Here is a 16,569-nt window from a genome sequence, read left to right as displayed (position 1 = left end):
CTTAGACGCTTCGATTGTGAAATCATTGAACCAACATTCGAGATCCTGTCCTTTTCATGCTTTTATTTGTGTGGAATGTTAAAACATTTCCCAAGTAAGGGGCCATCCATAAATTATACAGGGGGTAGATAGTAAAACAAAATAGATATATGTATATTAATACATACTTACGGCAAAATATATGCGATTTGTAACAGTTTGATGTTGGTTATATGTAGAATGTTTCGTTCTGAAGCTTGCGGCACTTAGGGATAAAATTACTAGACTACATATTATTTCTATAGATACATCGTTTTATATCACAAAATATTTATATTTCTTCGGCATATTTACGATCTAACTCTTAAGGTCTTTCGACTCCGGGATTAACAGAGAACAAACAATCTCTTAACTAATTTATTATTCGATAAAACCAACTGATGGTAAATAATAGATAGGATCAATGAAATACAATTCTATAAACCGGAATATGCATCGTAAATATCGAATTGTTACAGGGACTTTTGTAACTCCGACAACCATAAATGTTGATACCTCTGTTTGGGATTTTTGTTACTTGATAATTTCACAAGAGTAAGTTATTTACTTCTAACTTTCAGATTAAAACAATTATATCAGTACCAGTGCAACTGCCGTTTTACACTATTCTGGTGTATAAAAACTTTGTCCGAAGTACTTCGGGAACGACTCCTTTTAATCGTATGGAATTATTTAAATACAACTAAGTTTTGTTAATTTATCTTTATTATATCGTTAGCTCCCGAAAAAACACGATGCACAAATAAATTAGTAACAAGGCTTTACTCAATATACCAATTACTTATAGCATTATTACTCTTGTAAGTTACAGTAACGCTTATCTACCTACATAGGTGGTGTATCGGTCTGATATTAATCAATTAATTACAAGCACCAAGCAAGGCTCCTTCTTTGAGATAAAACATAATATAATCTGTAAAAATATATGTCTCTCTATTGTTAGTTCCTCTTTCTATCTACACCTTCTAAACGAAATGGTTGAAAATTCTTCGTTTGCTGCTTTAGGTTTACAAATGGTGTTGATATGAATTTCTAGAAAATTTTTCATGGGCAAGTACTGGGGCTCTCGTGTGCTCAGTACCTACTGGTACAAAAGTTTCAAGGATGCAAGTTTATAAAGGGCGTAATGTTTAATTTAATGCATGCAGATATTAAGATTAGTCAGTACGGATATATATTTTGTGTATGGCCCCGTCTGCGCCCGCGCCCCGATGTAGTCACATCTTGTATCCAAGTTGTATTGCATGACATCTGTGTGTTGTAATGTTGTGCGGCTAGGAGCTGACGGCTGCGTCTCTCATACAGACGGATGTGAGAATACAGGTAATACATATACATATACATGCTAGTCTTCATTCGCACTCAACTTAAGACTTGTAGCTTATTTCAAATACTAAACTTTGTTTATACATGTAAGTAAACTGCGGTCGCCCTGAACCTTATTTTCCAAAGCTTTGTTACACATAGGTCTCCCTTCAGTTTCACTGTCCTCGCAACACACTGGCACTTGCCCGTAAGCGAAATAATATAACGGAGAAATAAAAATAAAAAAAACATTTAACAGTTTTTATAGAATTCTGCCCAATGTTAAATGTCACTATTTGTGGTGTTTGCGTAGGGCGGGCTGTTACCTTCCCTAAAATATGGTCGAGGTAGGCAATGGCGCTACTTGTGGTGGCTGGATGATACTGTTACCAGAAACTGCTTCATTTCTTTAAATATATAAGACACTGTGAAGGAACGACGCAAGATACCAAGATAACTAAGTCATGTGCCTCAATAAAAATTATTTATAATCCTAACTAGTACGACCATTCATTACAGGTTACTGTTTTGTGTTTTTGTGTTGAAATAAATACATTCTTAAATATGTGCGAATCAAGTCTAACATGTAAATCGAACTTTCATTGTCATGGGTAGTGGTTGTAGCTATGCTGTTGCGTTGGGATAATATAATGTATTTTTCTAATCTATAATTATAATTAGCCTACTAAATATTATATAATATATAATATAATATTTACCGATATTATTCTCGCTGTCTGACTTATTTTTATATTTGATTTTGGTTACTTCTCATTCTACATAATTATATACGCTTTATATTTGAATTCAACAATATAGCTTGGTAATCTATCATTAATTTGAATCTAGGCATTGTCGTGTGTTTTAATAAAGCTTAGCATTGTGCTGTTCAGTTACATCAAACTTGTGTTGTGTTGTGTTTGTTTGCAGTCATATTTCATCCACACTTCAATTCTTCTTTATAGATTTATCACATAAAGAACCTAAAAAAACATGTGTGTAATTCACACATGTACAAAACACCACGGTTGTTGTGATGTTTTTTCTCAAGCTTTGTACTACGCATGCGCCCAAAACCACGTACAACACTGAGGTCCAAGAAAACTGTGGGACTTTGCCTTGGTACGAGTGTAGGAAGTACGAAGCAGATCACAAAAAGAACCACGAATACCAAAGAACAACAACAATAGCGGGTCAGCACTTGTATAATAATTTTAAGATGTGCATTGTGCGTGAACCTCTAAATTGCAAATGAGTTCCTGGTACATCTTGCTAGGATGACACATGATTTAAACCGCTATGAAAGACATTACAATCACCGCTACTATATTTATGTTCTCCTGGTGACTATGTAGTAATACGTCGTGCGCATGACTTCAGAATATATTGAGGTACACTCGCGTCATTCTTAAGACAATATTTTCTTCAACTATGATGGCCTGGTGCCAAAATACTGTATAATGCTTCCTATCTTATTTTCTCCTACGTTAAATCTTATTAACTTATGTGTCTACCTCGTCCTCGTCCTCCAGCTGAATCCCATACATTTACCTATTTGCGTCTCTATCGTCTCGCTTTTTCGTTTCATCAAGTTTCAAATCCTAACGATTCTAAAGAAGTTTCACTTCAATAATTATTAAAAGAAGTCTGTGTTTAAACAGAACGTAATTAATGAAATACTGACGAGAGAAGCAAAATAGAATAAAAATATCCAGTGAAATCTCATATTGCTATATTGTTCTCTATTTAATAAATAATGGGCACGAATATATGCACGCTTGCATGTTCTTTATAGTATTATCCAACACTTTTAAAATAAATTTAATAACAATATTTTTACAGTATTAACAATAACGGAATTTGTTTCAGTGAATTGTTCAATATTCGGGCGCAAGAAGAAACAAACTAAAGACAAATATCTGGCCAAACACAACGCTGTGTTTGATCAACTTGACGTTGTCACCTACGAAGAGGTGGTCAAGTTGCCGTGTAAGTATAAATATTTAATTATTTAATACTTGTGAAACAATTATCGCAGGAAATTTTGAGCGTCTATCAAATATACATTTCGCCAATATTGGTAAAATAAGGTCCCTAAAAACCGAGTTTCCGAAAGGAAATATTTTAAACCTTAAACTCAATTTAGTATTAAAGTACATTTTTAGTATTAAATCTTCAAAGAAGATATCATTCATGAGTAAAGCCTTATTAGTTTTATAAAAAATTCTTTGGATCTTATTCCTCAACTGCAAATTATCCATCGTGGGTCTAGAGATAATCTTATGGTATTCAAACAATGTACAACATTATAATAATGGTATTTTTTACATTTATTTCCTAAACGGTGTTAATGTTTTTAATGACAACAAAAGGAATTCTATAAAATTCAATTCAAACGAATAAATAATTATGTCAGAGGCAGTGAACTTTGTAAGAGGTGCGTTTTCAACACCTCCCCAAAGAGTAAGAGACAAAGGATTGCACATGACTGGAGGCACAATAGAACTAGTGATCGAACTGCAATATATCAACAAAGAAAAACTTGATACGATTTTGTGCTATATAATTTAACCCAAAAACGTATGCTGGTGTATTTTATCCAGTTTTTTACAAATATTAATACATTTATATAATTTTTCAGCTTTCCAAAGAAAAACAATAGTGCTGCTCGGTGCTCACGGAGTAGGACGTCGCCACATAAAAAACACTCTCATCGCACGACACCCAGACTCGTACGCATATCCAATACCACGTAAGTATACTATCACACAATATATTGAACCGATGCTTAGGTATAATGCAATTGACGATATTCAACTAATTATGATTAATAAATTAATAATGTAGCAATTAGTTAGTATAAATAGGACTATTAGGATATCATCCCCACCGTCTGGATGTGTCCTCCACTGTGCGCTTTTCAAGGACCTTTCTTCCACGTACTACGGAGCTGTGAAAAGAGCTTTCTTGTGAGGTGTTTCCAGGACGATGCGACATGGTTACCTTCAAAAAAAGCGCGTACACCTTCCTTAAAGGCCGGCAACGCTCCTGTGATTCCTCTGGTGTTGCAAGAGAATGTGGGCGTGTATGCTCGTTTGTCCTAATTTTTCCATAAAAAAACGTTATTGCTTAACCGTCAACAAATTGAATCTATACATTTATCTATAACTATGGAACCCGAGTTCCATGGCCAAGGACGAATATTTGAGCTTATTATATGTTCTAAAACACGAAGAGTGAAATTGTAAAAATCTCTTTTTGTCAAAAAGACTCAAAAATTATTTCGAGCACAATTTATTTGTAAATAAGCCAAAATTGTTACTCTCGACGACAAAATCTGTTTTTTGTACTAAAAGTAGAAGTTCTGTAGGAAATTCTATTCATATATTGTCTTAAAGGATAGAACCGACTTTTCGATAGTAAAAAATTTAGTGTGATTTGATTCGATAGTCGATAAACAATCGATATTAATTAAACGTAGGTAACTATGTAAACATTATTTTTATCAATCCCAATGATTTCTTTTATCATTGCGCTTAGGGCTTATGGTTTTCATACATTTAAAAAACATACATGTTTTCAAAATATGTTTATTTCAGATACAACTCGACCGCCGCGGCCCGATGAGGAGAGTGGCAGGAATTATTACTTCGTGACTCACGACGAAATGATGGCAGACATTGGGGCCAACGAGTACCTCGAATACGGTACCCTTCTATGACAAATTCTATCATCTATACTAATTTATATATTTTAAGAGTGACCTATATATATACCTACGGGCAAGCCTACGCATTGGTATGAGTCAAGTTCAAAAAGTATTACACGAACATATAGGCGTCAGGAAGTATTGTACCAGATGGAATCCCCATACTTTAACCGACGACCAGAAACACCTTCGCATGGACTGGTGTCGCCAAATGTTTATGTTTCTCTCTAAATATGTACTTACAACCAGTGTGTGTTGCCAGTGATGACTTACGGCACGCAGACGTGGTCGCTAGCTATGGCCCTGATGAGAGAGCTGATGGTCGGTCAGAGAGTAATGGAGAGAGCTATGCTCGGAGTTTCCTTGTGAGGTCGAATTAGAAATGAGTAGATCCGTAGGAGAACCAATGTCACCGACATAGCCCAAATGATTGCGAAACTGAAGTGGCAGTAAGCAGGGCACATAGTTCGACAGACAGATGGCCGGTGGGGCAAAAAAGTCCTCGAATGGCGACCACGTACCGGAAAGTAAATATGGAATTTGCTTTGCAGTATTCTTTATTACCCATTACTCTCCTCATTTGAGTTCGAGATGTAATTCATCACTATTTAAAATTATTTTTTTCTCCTTTGTGTGGTATTATTTATTGTTGGGTTTAAAATATAAACTTCATACCGAAAGCTTTTTAAGATTTATTCAAAAAGGCAAAATATAGTTTACTCTCACACCACACAATAAAATCAACGTATGGCTTAAATTCAGGCACTCACGAGGATGCAATGTATGGCACCAAACTCGAGACAATCCGCCGCATTCACTCGGAGCGGCGCATCGCAATACTTGACGTGGAGCCCCAAGCGCTCAAGATACTGCGGACGGCGGAGTTCGCGCCGTACGTCGTGTTCATTGCCGCACCGCCACTTAACAATGTGGCTGATGTGAGTATAATCAATAGTTTATATCAAAATCTTATTTGCTTATCTCCTAACAGGCGAAATAATAACATCCGTGGTGGCTTACAACACGGAAGTTATTGTTTTAATTTGATTTAATTAATTTTTAAATTCGAATTAGCCACGTTATGATAGAAAATATTAGTACTCTTATGCATATCAAATAAAATATGATTATTTCTGTGTTCTTATTGAGTCATCAAAGACGGCTCTTGCCATAGTAAAACATGTGAGCACTTTTTTTTTCAGTATGACGGCTCGCTCGAGGTTTTAGTCCGCGAGTCTGAGCAACTGCGCCGCACGTACGGACATTACTTCGATTTAATCATCGTGAACAACGATATCGACGACACATTAGCTCAGCTAGAGGCCGCACTCGCCAGACTGCGCTCCACGCCACAGTGGGTCCCCGTCTCTTGGGTCTACTGACCAACTGACTGTTATCTATAGATTGTGTATCGCAAAGGTACCTCAACTGAATACAAGATTAATTAAAGACTTCTTATACGGATCAAACACTAAGCTTAGTTTGAGGCCGCGTTCGCCTAACTGCGCTCCACGCCACAGTGGGACCCCGTCTCTTGGGTCTACTGACCAACTGACTGTTATCTATAGATTGTGTATCGCAAAGGTACCTCAACTGAATACAAGATTAATTAAAGACTTCTTATACGGATCAAACACTAAGCTTAGTTTGAGGCCGCGTTCGCCTAACTGCGCTCCACGCCACAGTGGGACCCCGTCTCTTGGGTCTACTGACCAACTGACTGTTATCTATAGATTGTGTATCGCAAAGGTACCTCAACTGAATACAAGATTAATTAAAGACTTCTTATACGGATCAAACACTAAGCTCAGTTTGAGGCCGCGTTCGCCTAACTGCGCTCCACGCCACAGTGGGTCCCCGTCTCTTGGGTCTACTGACCAACTGACTGTTATCTATAGATTGTGTATCGCAAAGGTACCTCAACTGAATACAAGATTAATTAAAGACTTCTTATACGGATCAAACACTAAGCTCAGCTAGAGGCCGCGTTCGCCTAACTGCGCTCCACGCCACAGTGGGTCCCCGTCTCTTGAGGCTACTGACCAACTGACTGTTATCTATAGATTATATATCGCAAAGGTACCTCAACTGAAGGCAACCTTGATTAAAATAGACTTCTTATATGGATCAAACACTAGCTCAGCTAGAGGCCGCGTTCGCCTAACTGCGCTCAACGCCACAGTGGGTCCCCGTCTCTTGGATCTACTGACCAACTAACTGTTAACAGTTAATTGTTAATAGTTAACTATAGATAGTATATCGCAAAGGTACCTCAACTGAATATAAGCTAAATTAAAGACTTCTTATACGGATCAAACACTAAGCTCAGTTAGAGGCCGCAGTAACCTAACTGCGCTCCACGCCACAGTGGGTCTCAGTCTCTTGGGTCGACTGACCAACTGACTATTAACTATAGATAGTATATCGCAAAAGTACCTCATCTGAAGACAAGCTTTTTTAAAGACTTCTTATACGGATCAAACACTAAGCTCAGCTAGAGGCCGCGTTCGCCTAACTGCGCTCCACGCCACAGTGGGTCCCCGTCTCTTGGGTCTACTGACCAACTAACTGTTAACTATAGATAGTAGACCGTAAAGGTAGCCCAACTGAAGACAAGCTTAATTAAAGACTTCTTATACGGATCAAACACTAAGCTCAGCTAGAGGCCGCGTTCGCCTAACTGCGCTCCACGCCACAGTGGGTCCCCGTCTCTTGGGTCTACTGACCAACTAACTGTTAACTATAGATAGTAGACCGTAAAGGTAGCCCAACTGAAGACTAGCTTAATTAAAGACTTCTTATACGGATCAAACACTAAGCTCAGCTAGAGGCCGCGTTCGCCTAACTGCGCTCCACGCCACAGTGGGTCCCCGTCTCTTTCGTCTACTTACCAACTGACTGTTATCTATTTTTTCATGCAATATTTAAACGAGCCAAACAAGTTATACTTTGCGCGTACATAGATTTTCTTAAATTTAGATTTTTTTCCACCGAAATTTAGGCAGCCCGCCTAGTTCTATTGTGTATAGAATAAGTCAATATTATCCATATATGATTCATTTCAAAAATGATCACAAATATAAGAAAGGCTAAGATGGCTTAAGTACATGTTTAATTGAATCTGTAACTAGAAAAAAACATATAATACATATAATTATATGTTAGTGATGTTTGTTTCTGGTCGAGTTAATTTCATATATTGAAATATTTATATCATGTATGTACCTACATTGTACATATTTTGTTGATCTCGTCCAAAACAATTTTTTGTGTAAAGTTTTTTTATATTTTATAAACCAAAGAGAGATAATATTACAAAATATATGTTTTTGTTCTAAAGGTTCGCAAAGACTAGTTTTACTTATATTACGAAAAATAAAAGCATCGTTAACTTTTTCTTTAAATGTCTTACTCAAATTTGACAGCGGCTATATTATCATGTCATTAAATCATACCTCGAAATACTTTTTATCGTATTCAAACTCAATTTAACACATAAATTTTATTAAGTTTACTATATCGTATGCTTTGCGTGTTGGTTTACTTCGCTCTTTAATTCTAAAGTTAAAATTATTCTATTCGTGTTGTACGGTTGTAATATTTTGAGTAATACAGTCAAAAATTATATTGTCATCAATGAGCTGGGCATGTGATCACTACACGCATTACTTATGCTTTAGTGCGCTTCGCTCAAAACTTGTGCCAAACACTAGCAAGCGATGTAATTGAATGAGAATTTCCTAAAACTTTTATCGACATTTAAACAATTTTAATAACAATGTACATAAATATACATTAGTAGATACTTTAATGGAAAACTTATAGAGAGTAGAGAATGTTTACTTCTGAAATTATATATAAGTATATACTACTATGGAATAAAATAATATGATGTATTCTCACTAATTTTAATTATTCTACCACATCCTATGTTGTGGATGACCTTAAGGTTACTAAGGAAAGCAATATATAGTACTGCCGAAATAATTCTAGTGAGAAAACTTCATATAGCCTATATATCACAAATGTTAGCGTACACAGGGTTGCAAGAAATCTTAGATATATTTTAGTTTTTGTTGAAAATGCTGTTGTAATATGTTATTATTAAGTAGCTGTTTTATTTGTAGATTTTTATATGATAACTTATATTGACACGTTTGTTGCGGGGGCGTCCCACTATCTCCGTTATACAAACCATTTCTTACACATATACAAACCATTCTTCTACAGAAGGTACTAGACTTTAGGCATGTTTTATGTCGTCGCTCCTTTTTCAATAATTCACTCCACATTCTTTCTATAAGTTTATGATATCAATATAGCAATTTTTCGTGTTATTCGCCTTGTCTTGGGCCGATCCATAAAAGTTGCTGTCCCACCGCTGCGCAAGCAAGGCTCACGCATTTTAGCTGCATGGATTCATTTATTTGACAGCTTAGAGGTCTACGTTTCCACTGCAGCACTCACTATACAGGAATATGAACCTACGTCTAGCGTCCTAGTTGTACATAGGCACAGCGTGTATCACGTTGACAGCGTGTATCACGTTGACAGCGTGTATCACGTTGACAGCGTGTATCACGCTGACAGCGTTGAGCTATGTAAGCGCCTAATCGAGCATGCCAAGCATATATCAATGACGCCAATTGATGCTTAGCATGGGCGTGGGCTGCAGTGGACACAATCATATACACTTTCTTGTAAAGCGAAGCTTAGAACACGTCCGTAGCCTCTCCGTGCGCCGCGGTGGGAGTGGGAGGGTGGTAGTATAAATCTTTCGGCTCGTTTTTGCCTCTTAACTGTTATGATACAATAATGTGAGTGTTGATAGGTAATCTGTAGGTATAACACATAAATTTCGTCAAAGCCATTTATTATTTGGCAATATGCAAAGAAAAATAAGCTACCAAGTTGAAATAAAAAAAGGCTAATTGACACTAACTGGATCAACCTAATAAAATAGGTTTGAATAAAACAATTTAAGAAGAAAATGACGAATATTTACTTATATAATTTGATAAATAACCCTTGAGGCTAAGCAAAATTGTTTTAGTTGATGAATGGCCTCAGTGTTCGGAACAAAATAAACCCTAAATTGACAAAGTGTCCTCTGCAAGTTGGCATCTATTTTCGTATTTTCTTCATTGTTTACAATAAAGAGCAAAGTTTCAAACTTAAACTGCAATGGGATATTTTTGTTCTATTTATAAAAAATTATCACATGGAGTTAGTGGGACAAAAACGTTTTGCGCTATTTATATTTGTTAGATATTAGATAACCGTTACTAAACTTACCCTCATCTTTGTACTTAGACAGAGTATTTAAGAACAAGGGGTTTTCTTGTTTCGTTAAACTTGCACTAACATTCCTGTACATTTAAGACAAATTAAGGTTTAACAGTAGAAATTTACTAAACACTATTTCACTATTTTACGAATATACTACTAAGGTTAGGTAGAATTTATAAAATCTGTGTTCTTTATTTTATTGGAAGTTGTAACTAGAGCAGGTAATATGGAATATAATTTGCTCAATGTCTTTAGCTACTAACTGACGAGGCCAACCTCTGATGATATAAATCAAAATCACTTGATTCGTGTAGGTCACGGGAATAACACTTATGAATGTTAAAAAAAATATTTTTTCTTATTTAATCTACCGCTACTTCGTAAAGGGTTGAGCTAATAAAAAGAAGTAGCAAGAACGTCATTGACACTTATAAATATTTAAAATACATTAAACATAAAGTATGTAATGTAAAAGATTATTACTTATACCAATTATAATTTCGCCTTTTTTGTTGTGGACTACTATTTCATTATTGGGTATATATAATAATAATGAGAATATTATCGTTTATATATTACTAATATCAAAAAAACTTTTGTTAAAAAAAATCTTCTTTACTTATACAAAAGTAAACTCGTCTATTCTGGTATACTCGTCTATTCTGGTATACTCGTCTTTTACCAGTTGGGAAATAACTTTAAATTATATACCTACGTTAATTAAAGATATACGGAGCACCATTGAGCTGTTTTTGTTAAAATCCTTGGAAAGTGGTAGTATTGTAAAGAAAGAAAACATATTATTATTATCAAAAGATACATCATTAGGTTGGTCGCAGTTAGTAAAACATATTTAATATGAATTTATATTTGATGTTAATCTTTCAGTGTCATATATTTGTGAGTTTCTATACTCACATAAATACATTTAATTCTGTTATTGAATGTTTGTGTTCGTTTCGAATATATTTTATGTAAGTATACTCAGTATAACGTTAGTATAGAATTTTTCTCTTTTGTAATTATGTATTGTTTTAACTCTTTAATACTTCTAGCGTAAGAGATGTAGACATTTTATGTAAGATAAGTATATGAATCGTAAATTGAATTATTAAACTAACGAGGTGTGAGTGCCGATTGAAATAAAATGTGGTATATTTTTTTTCTTCTAGTGTTGCTTTATCATAGGTTTTATTGATAATAGTTTGTACATAATAATCAATGCACAGACCTTTTGTGTAACTGTTCAAAACAGTATAATTATTATCCGTTCGCATAGATATTTTATTTCATATTATATATTATATTATGATGAGATTTTAAATGCAATTAAAAAGTTTTTTTCCCAACATCGATTTATCGATACATCGTTACAAACTACTAATACCCGGTTACATTATGTCTGGACCTAACGTCGATGACGTCACATGATCGCCTCGTTACGGTGTGCAAAACAATCATCACTAGGATATTATTATTAATAATTACGACGGTTAATTTTTTCTGTACGATTGATTTGTGTAAAGGTGATATTGTGATGCTAATTAATTATTATTGTTATAATACAAATATTAATTACTTACTATTATCGCGACACAGAACAACACTAACTACAAAACTATTAACAATCAATAGTCAGAACGTTACACTGAAACCTCAAAAACAAAGCAGTGATTACACGAAAATATCACGGCATGTACGTAACGGTAATGAATTATGAAACTGCAAACCGTACTGACGCATCAGGACGAGCGCAAGGGGGTCATATGGGAACGGGATTGGGCATTACGTTACGAGGTCCAGAGATAAATGGCCGTGTAGGTATTTAATGATTTGTATTTATAATTGAATTTGACGCTCGTCAAAAGTCATTGTTGAATTAACAATATGCTATATTATACATGTAGTAATTGACTTATCATTTAATATATTTTGAACATGGTCCAAAACTGTCAATAGACAATAGTTAAAGTTTGCCTGTGAACCCTGCCTCATCTGGTTAGAACACCTAATTAAAGCATTATTTGAAAAATAGATCCCAACACAACTGTTTTTTTTTTCAGTGAGGGTAGTTTGTATAAACTTTTGTTAGTAGTGAAGAGGATGTGTGTACTGTATGCTATTGGTTTTATGTTACACACATAATTTTTTATTATCAAGTGTCTTACATTATATGAGTTAAACTATTGTACTGTGTTGTAAATCATATTATTTTGCCTTATTAATAAACGCAATGTAAAGTTACATGTTTAAAATCACTTCTCCCTGTCACGTAATTATGTAGTGACTGAGTAGAAATGTTTTAAATCAGGAATAACTTTACTTCGCGTTTATTAATAACACAGCTTTTGTTTTAAGTAGAATACAGCAGCTGGTTGTTATATCTGAACTTAATGACTTCCAAACAATGGGTTTGGAAGGAAGCAGCGTACTTCATAGTTTTATTCACATGGTGGCTGTACACTCAATAATTATATTTAATTTGTTATTTAAATTTAAGATAAATCAAATGTTGTTAAATATATACTTTTTCCCCATTGGATGCAATTATTAATAATTTAATTACATAACTAAAAAATATATATATATAATTATTTTGAATTTATTTAAAAATTGCATAGTATAACAGATAGATTATTGCAAAGCATGTCTCCTGTAGGATATTACACTTTAAATATTTTATAAACGAGTCATTAGATTTATTTCAGATATAGTAACAGTATTTAATTGTAAATGTAATTATACATAAATTATATTTATATTACCTACAAGTGTAGGTATGAAATGGATAGAACGACGATTTATATATAAATAATAAAAGTTTAAATACTCCAGTCGCGCAGCACAGATCATTTTCGGACATTGACCTTTACATGGGTAGGTACTGTCTATCGCTCGCGTAAAATTATCTCGCTCCCACTTTTATTAGCAGTAAACACTAAGGTAAATATTAATTCTGTTGACTTCGCCACCGGAGTAGTCTTGTTTAAACTTGTGTGAAAAGAACTTAATTAATTCCCACCCTTTTTACATTCCATTTATATTTCATTAAATTATTGTTGGTAATATTATTTTAGTCTTGTAATTGTTTTGTGCATATTATGGTTTGTTGAAATTGTTTTTGTTGTAAAATTATTTTAAAATCACAGTGTTAATGCATACTATTTTTATGTTTTGAGCTTACAAACTAGCAAACATAATGTTCAAAATTAAGACTACAAATAATTCAAACTTATGTCACTGTGCATATTACATATTTAAATATATTATTAGTAGATTTTTTTTATTATTTGCGTCGGAATATTGACATTTTAAATTGGCAAAGTAGAATTTCCAAATATTTAAATAATAATGACTGAAGAAAAAACATTGTAATAACTGTTGAAATTTAATAAATCGCACAAAATATCACTTGTCTTTCATTTATTTAATTATCATATCATCATAAGGCTGATGTGAGTGTGTTTTGACAACTCAGATTCCGCTTTCTACCTCACTCATTATGCATTATGCAATATTATAAAGAGGCAAGATTTGATTGTTTGTTTGTTTGCATAGGCTCCGAAACTACGGCCTTGAAAGGATTTGAAAAATTCACTGTTGGGAAGCTACATTATCACCGGGTGACATAGGCTGTATTATATTAACAAAAAAAGTTAAAAAAATTACCTTAAAAAGTCTTTATTTTGCGTTCGCTGTAAAATGCTGATGATAGAATAAAATAATGTATGTCAGTAGGCTACGACATTTCAGAACACATTATTTAAAAAGTGTCGCGACAGCATATTTAATAAGTATTCTTATTTGAAATTTTGCTACTACGTGGTCAGCCCTGTGTGTACGCGGATGAAGTCGCGGGGTATCAGCTAGTTATGTATATATCTGTTCTACAAAGTCATGAGTAGATTTAGGACCTGCCAAATTTTGAGGTTAACAATCTGTTACGGCCGCCATAGCCGCTAGTTGATGATCCATCGGTATAGGTAAGTAATTAACCCTTCGATAGGTGGACGATGTAAGCAGAGATCCTGGAAGTTAATCCAGATAAAGTGAATGGTATGGAGTTATTTAATTTGGCTTTCTTCCTGGGAATTACAAGTGGTACAGCAGCATCGTTGCAAGCGAATCGTTGCAATAGAATTTAGGAAAGGATTCTAATCGATTTTGTTTTTTAGAAAAAGTAACAAGACATTTATCTGCTTGTAAGTAGGAATGAACCTAAAATTTGTATGGTATTATAATAGCCCGCGTCACTTTGAGACATAAGATGTGTAGCCCTATTCGTCCAGTAATTTAACTAGCTTTGCCGCCTGTAAACCGAAACAATGTTTGCACATTACTGCTTCACCTAAGAAAAAGGCGGCACTGTGGCAAGTAGATTCCTACTATACCACACATTTTATTGTTAACTGGCACTCCGACAGTTAGCCAGGTAGATGCTGAAAACCAGCGCTGCAGCGAGTATATTGGTTTACAGCACAAGCTGAGCATCGGTCTTTTCTTTTGCCACACTGCATTTAGTTAAGTTAGGGTTAGGAATATATATTATTCATAATCGTCCGCTTACTTTAAACAGCCGCTATGGAGTGTTTTTTCTCATTCTGACTTAGGTCAATAGAAGAAGACAGAGTTATTATGAATAAGGGGATAAGTATTTAGATTATATTTTTATGTGTGTGGCAAGGAATAAATTTATCTTTCTTTCACTATGTTATACAGTGCCGTGAGTATTCTTCCCTCTTTGGACATTTTTTTGATTTCTATAAAAAGTTGGTAACCTCATATTATTTTATTTAGGTAATATAGATAAGGATAATTTCTATTCCTTGTTTATAAATATAAATATTATCCACGTTTTGACACGTTTTGGGAACGAAATATGAATATATCCTTAATAAATGAAATGTACCGCTACGGCAGCTAAGATCGATTGTTAGTCAGGCTAATGAAAGCTGTCCCTGGAATTATTTACAAACTTGTGACATGGAGCAACAACAATTTGTGCGCATTTTTTTTATAAAATAGGAGGACAAACGAGCGTACGGGTCCCTTGGTGTTAAGTGATCACCGCCGCCATTCTCTTGCAACACCAGAGGAATAACAGGAGAGTTGCCGGCTTTTAAGGAAGGTATACGTTTTTTGAAGGTACCCATATCGAACACCGCACTACACAGCTCATTCCACAGCTTTGTAGTACGTGGAAGAAAGCTCCTTGAAAACCAAGCGTTAGGATGTGGGCCGGCTTGAAGTATTGCCGTGCTCTATTAATGACGCCCAGTTTCTTCCCAGCCTATTTGGCTTTGCCCTCTAGATGGCCGCAGAATTGGCAATCGCTCGAGATTTCGAGACCCAGTATTCCGATACTAGGCGAGGCTTTAAGGGAAGTGATGTCGAAGGGCGGTGATACGACAAATCGGGTTTTTTTAGTGGTAAACGCGCAAACTTGAGTCTTCAGGGGGTTAAATTGCACAAGGTTCAACTTACCCCATTCGGCGATCCTCTCGACAGAGGACTCGATAGAAGACACAAGTTTCTCTCGTCACTGGTCGACGATTTCTCGAGATAGACCTGCATGGCCCGTGTATATGGCATCACCAGTGCTGTCGTCTACATAGCAATGTTTGTTGGAGGTGTCCAACATTTCATTGATATGCCGAAGAAACAGCGTGAGAGATAGAACACAGCTTTGGGGCACTCCAGCGTTCACGGGCTTCGGGTTCGAGCAATAACCGTCGACAACGATCTGTATGCTGCGCCCAGTGAGGAAGCTGAAGGTCCACTTGCATAAGCTCTCGGGAAGCCCAAATAATGGAAGTTTTGAGAGGAGCGCCTTGTGCCATACACGATAGGCCTTCGCTATATCCACGCTAACTGCCAGGCCTTCCCCCTTGCTTTCAATAGCCGCCACCCATCTATGTGTTAGGTATACCAGAAGATCGCCTGCCGACTGACCATGGCGAAAGCCGTACTGCCGGTCGTTGATCAACTGGTGACCCTCTAGGTATACCAAGAGCTGGCGGTTAAGCTAGTTCTGCGTCTCACACTGATCAAGGACTTTCTAATGGACCAAAGTTAGTCGGTACCAACACCGTTTGTTTTTTAAGTAGATGCGATATGGTAGATTCAGTAGTAGTTCAGGTTCCCCACCTGTTGAACCTAGCACAGTTTTTTAGATATTTATTTGACGAACTGTACTCAAACGATTTTTGCATATATTCTGAAAGGTC

General features: G+C 35.5%; 1 protein-coding gene across 1 annotated transcript in view; it reads left to right on the top strand.

Moving 5' to 3' along the window:
* The window catches only part of LOC126975887 (peripheral plasma membrane protein CASK), a 61,667-nt gene extending 47,914 nt beyond the window's left edge, over positions 1–13,753 (top strand). The window contains exons 8-12 of the mRNA XM_050823984.1: positions 3,214–3,333; positions 3,986–4,096; positions 4,944–5,051; positions 5,816–5,991; positions 6,256–13,753. Of these exons, the coding sequence (XP_050679941.1) occupies positions 3,214–3,333; positions 3,986–4,096; positions 4,944–5,051; positions 5,816–5,991; positions 6,256–6,435 (695 nt within the window). The 3' untranslated portion in view covers positions 6,436–13,753. The remainder of the gene's footprint in view (positions 1–3,213; positions 3,334–3,985; positions 4,097–4,943; positions 5,052–5,815; positions 5,992–6,255) is intronic.
* The last annotated feature ends 2,816 nt before the right edge of the window (positions 13,754–16,569 follow it).

The sequence above is a fragment of the Leptidea sinapis genome, chromosome 38 (assembly GCF_905404315.1).
Source record: "Leptidea sinapis chromosome 38, ilLepSina1.1, whole genome shotgun sequence".
Classification (NCBI taxonomy): Eukaryota; Metazoa; Arthropoda; class Insecta; order Lepidoptera; family Pieridae; genus Leptidea; species Leptidea sinapis.
This window is presented reverse-complemented; position numbering and strand designations above follow the sequence as displayed.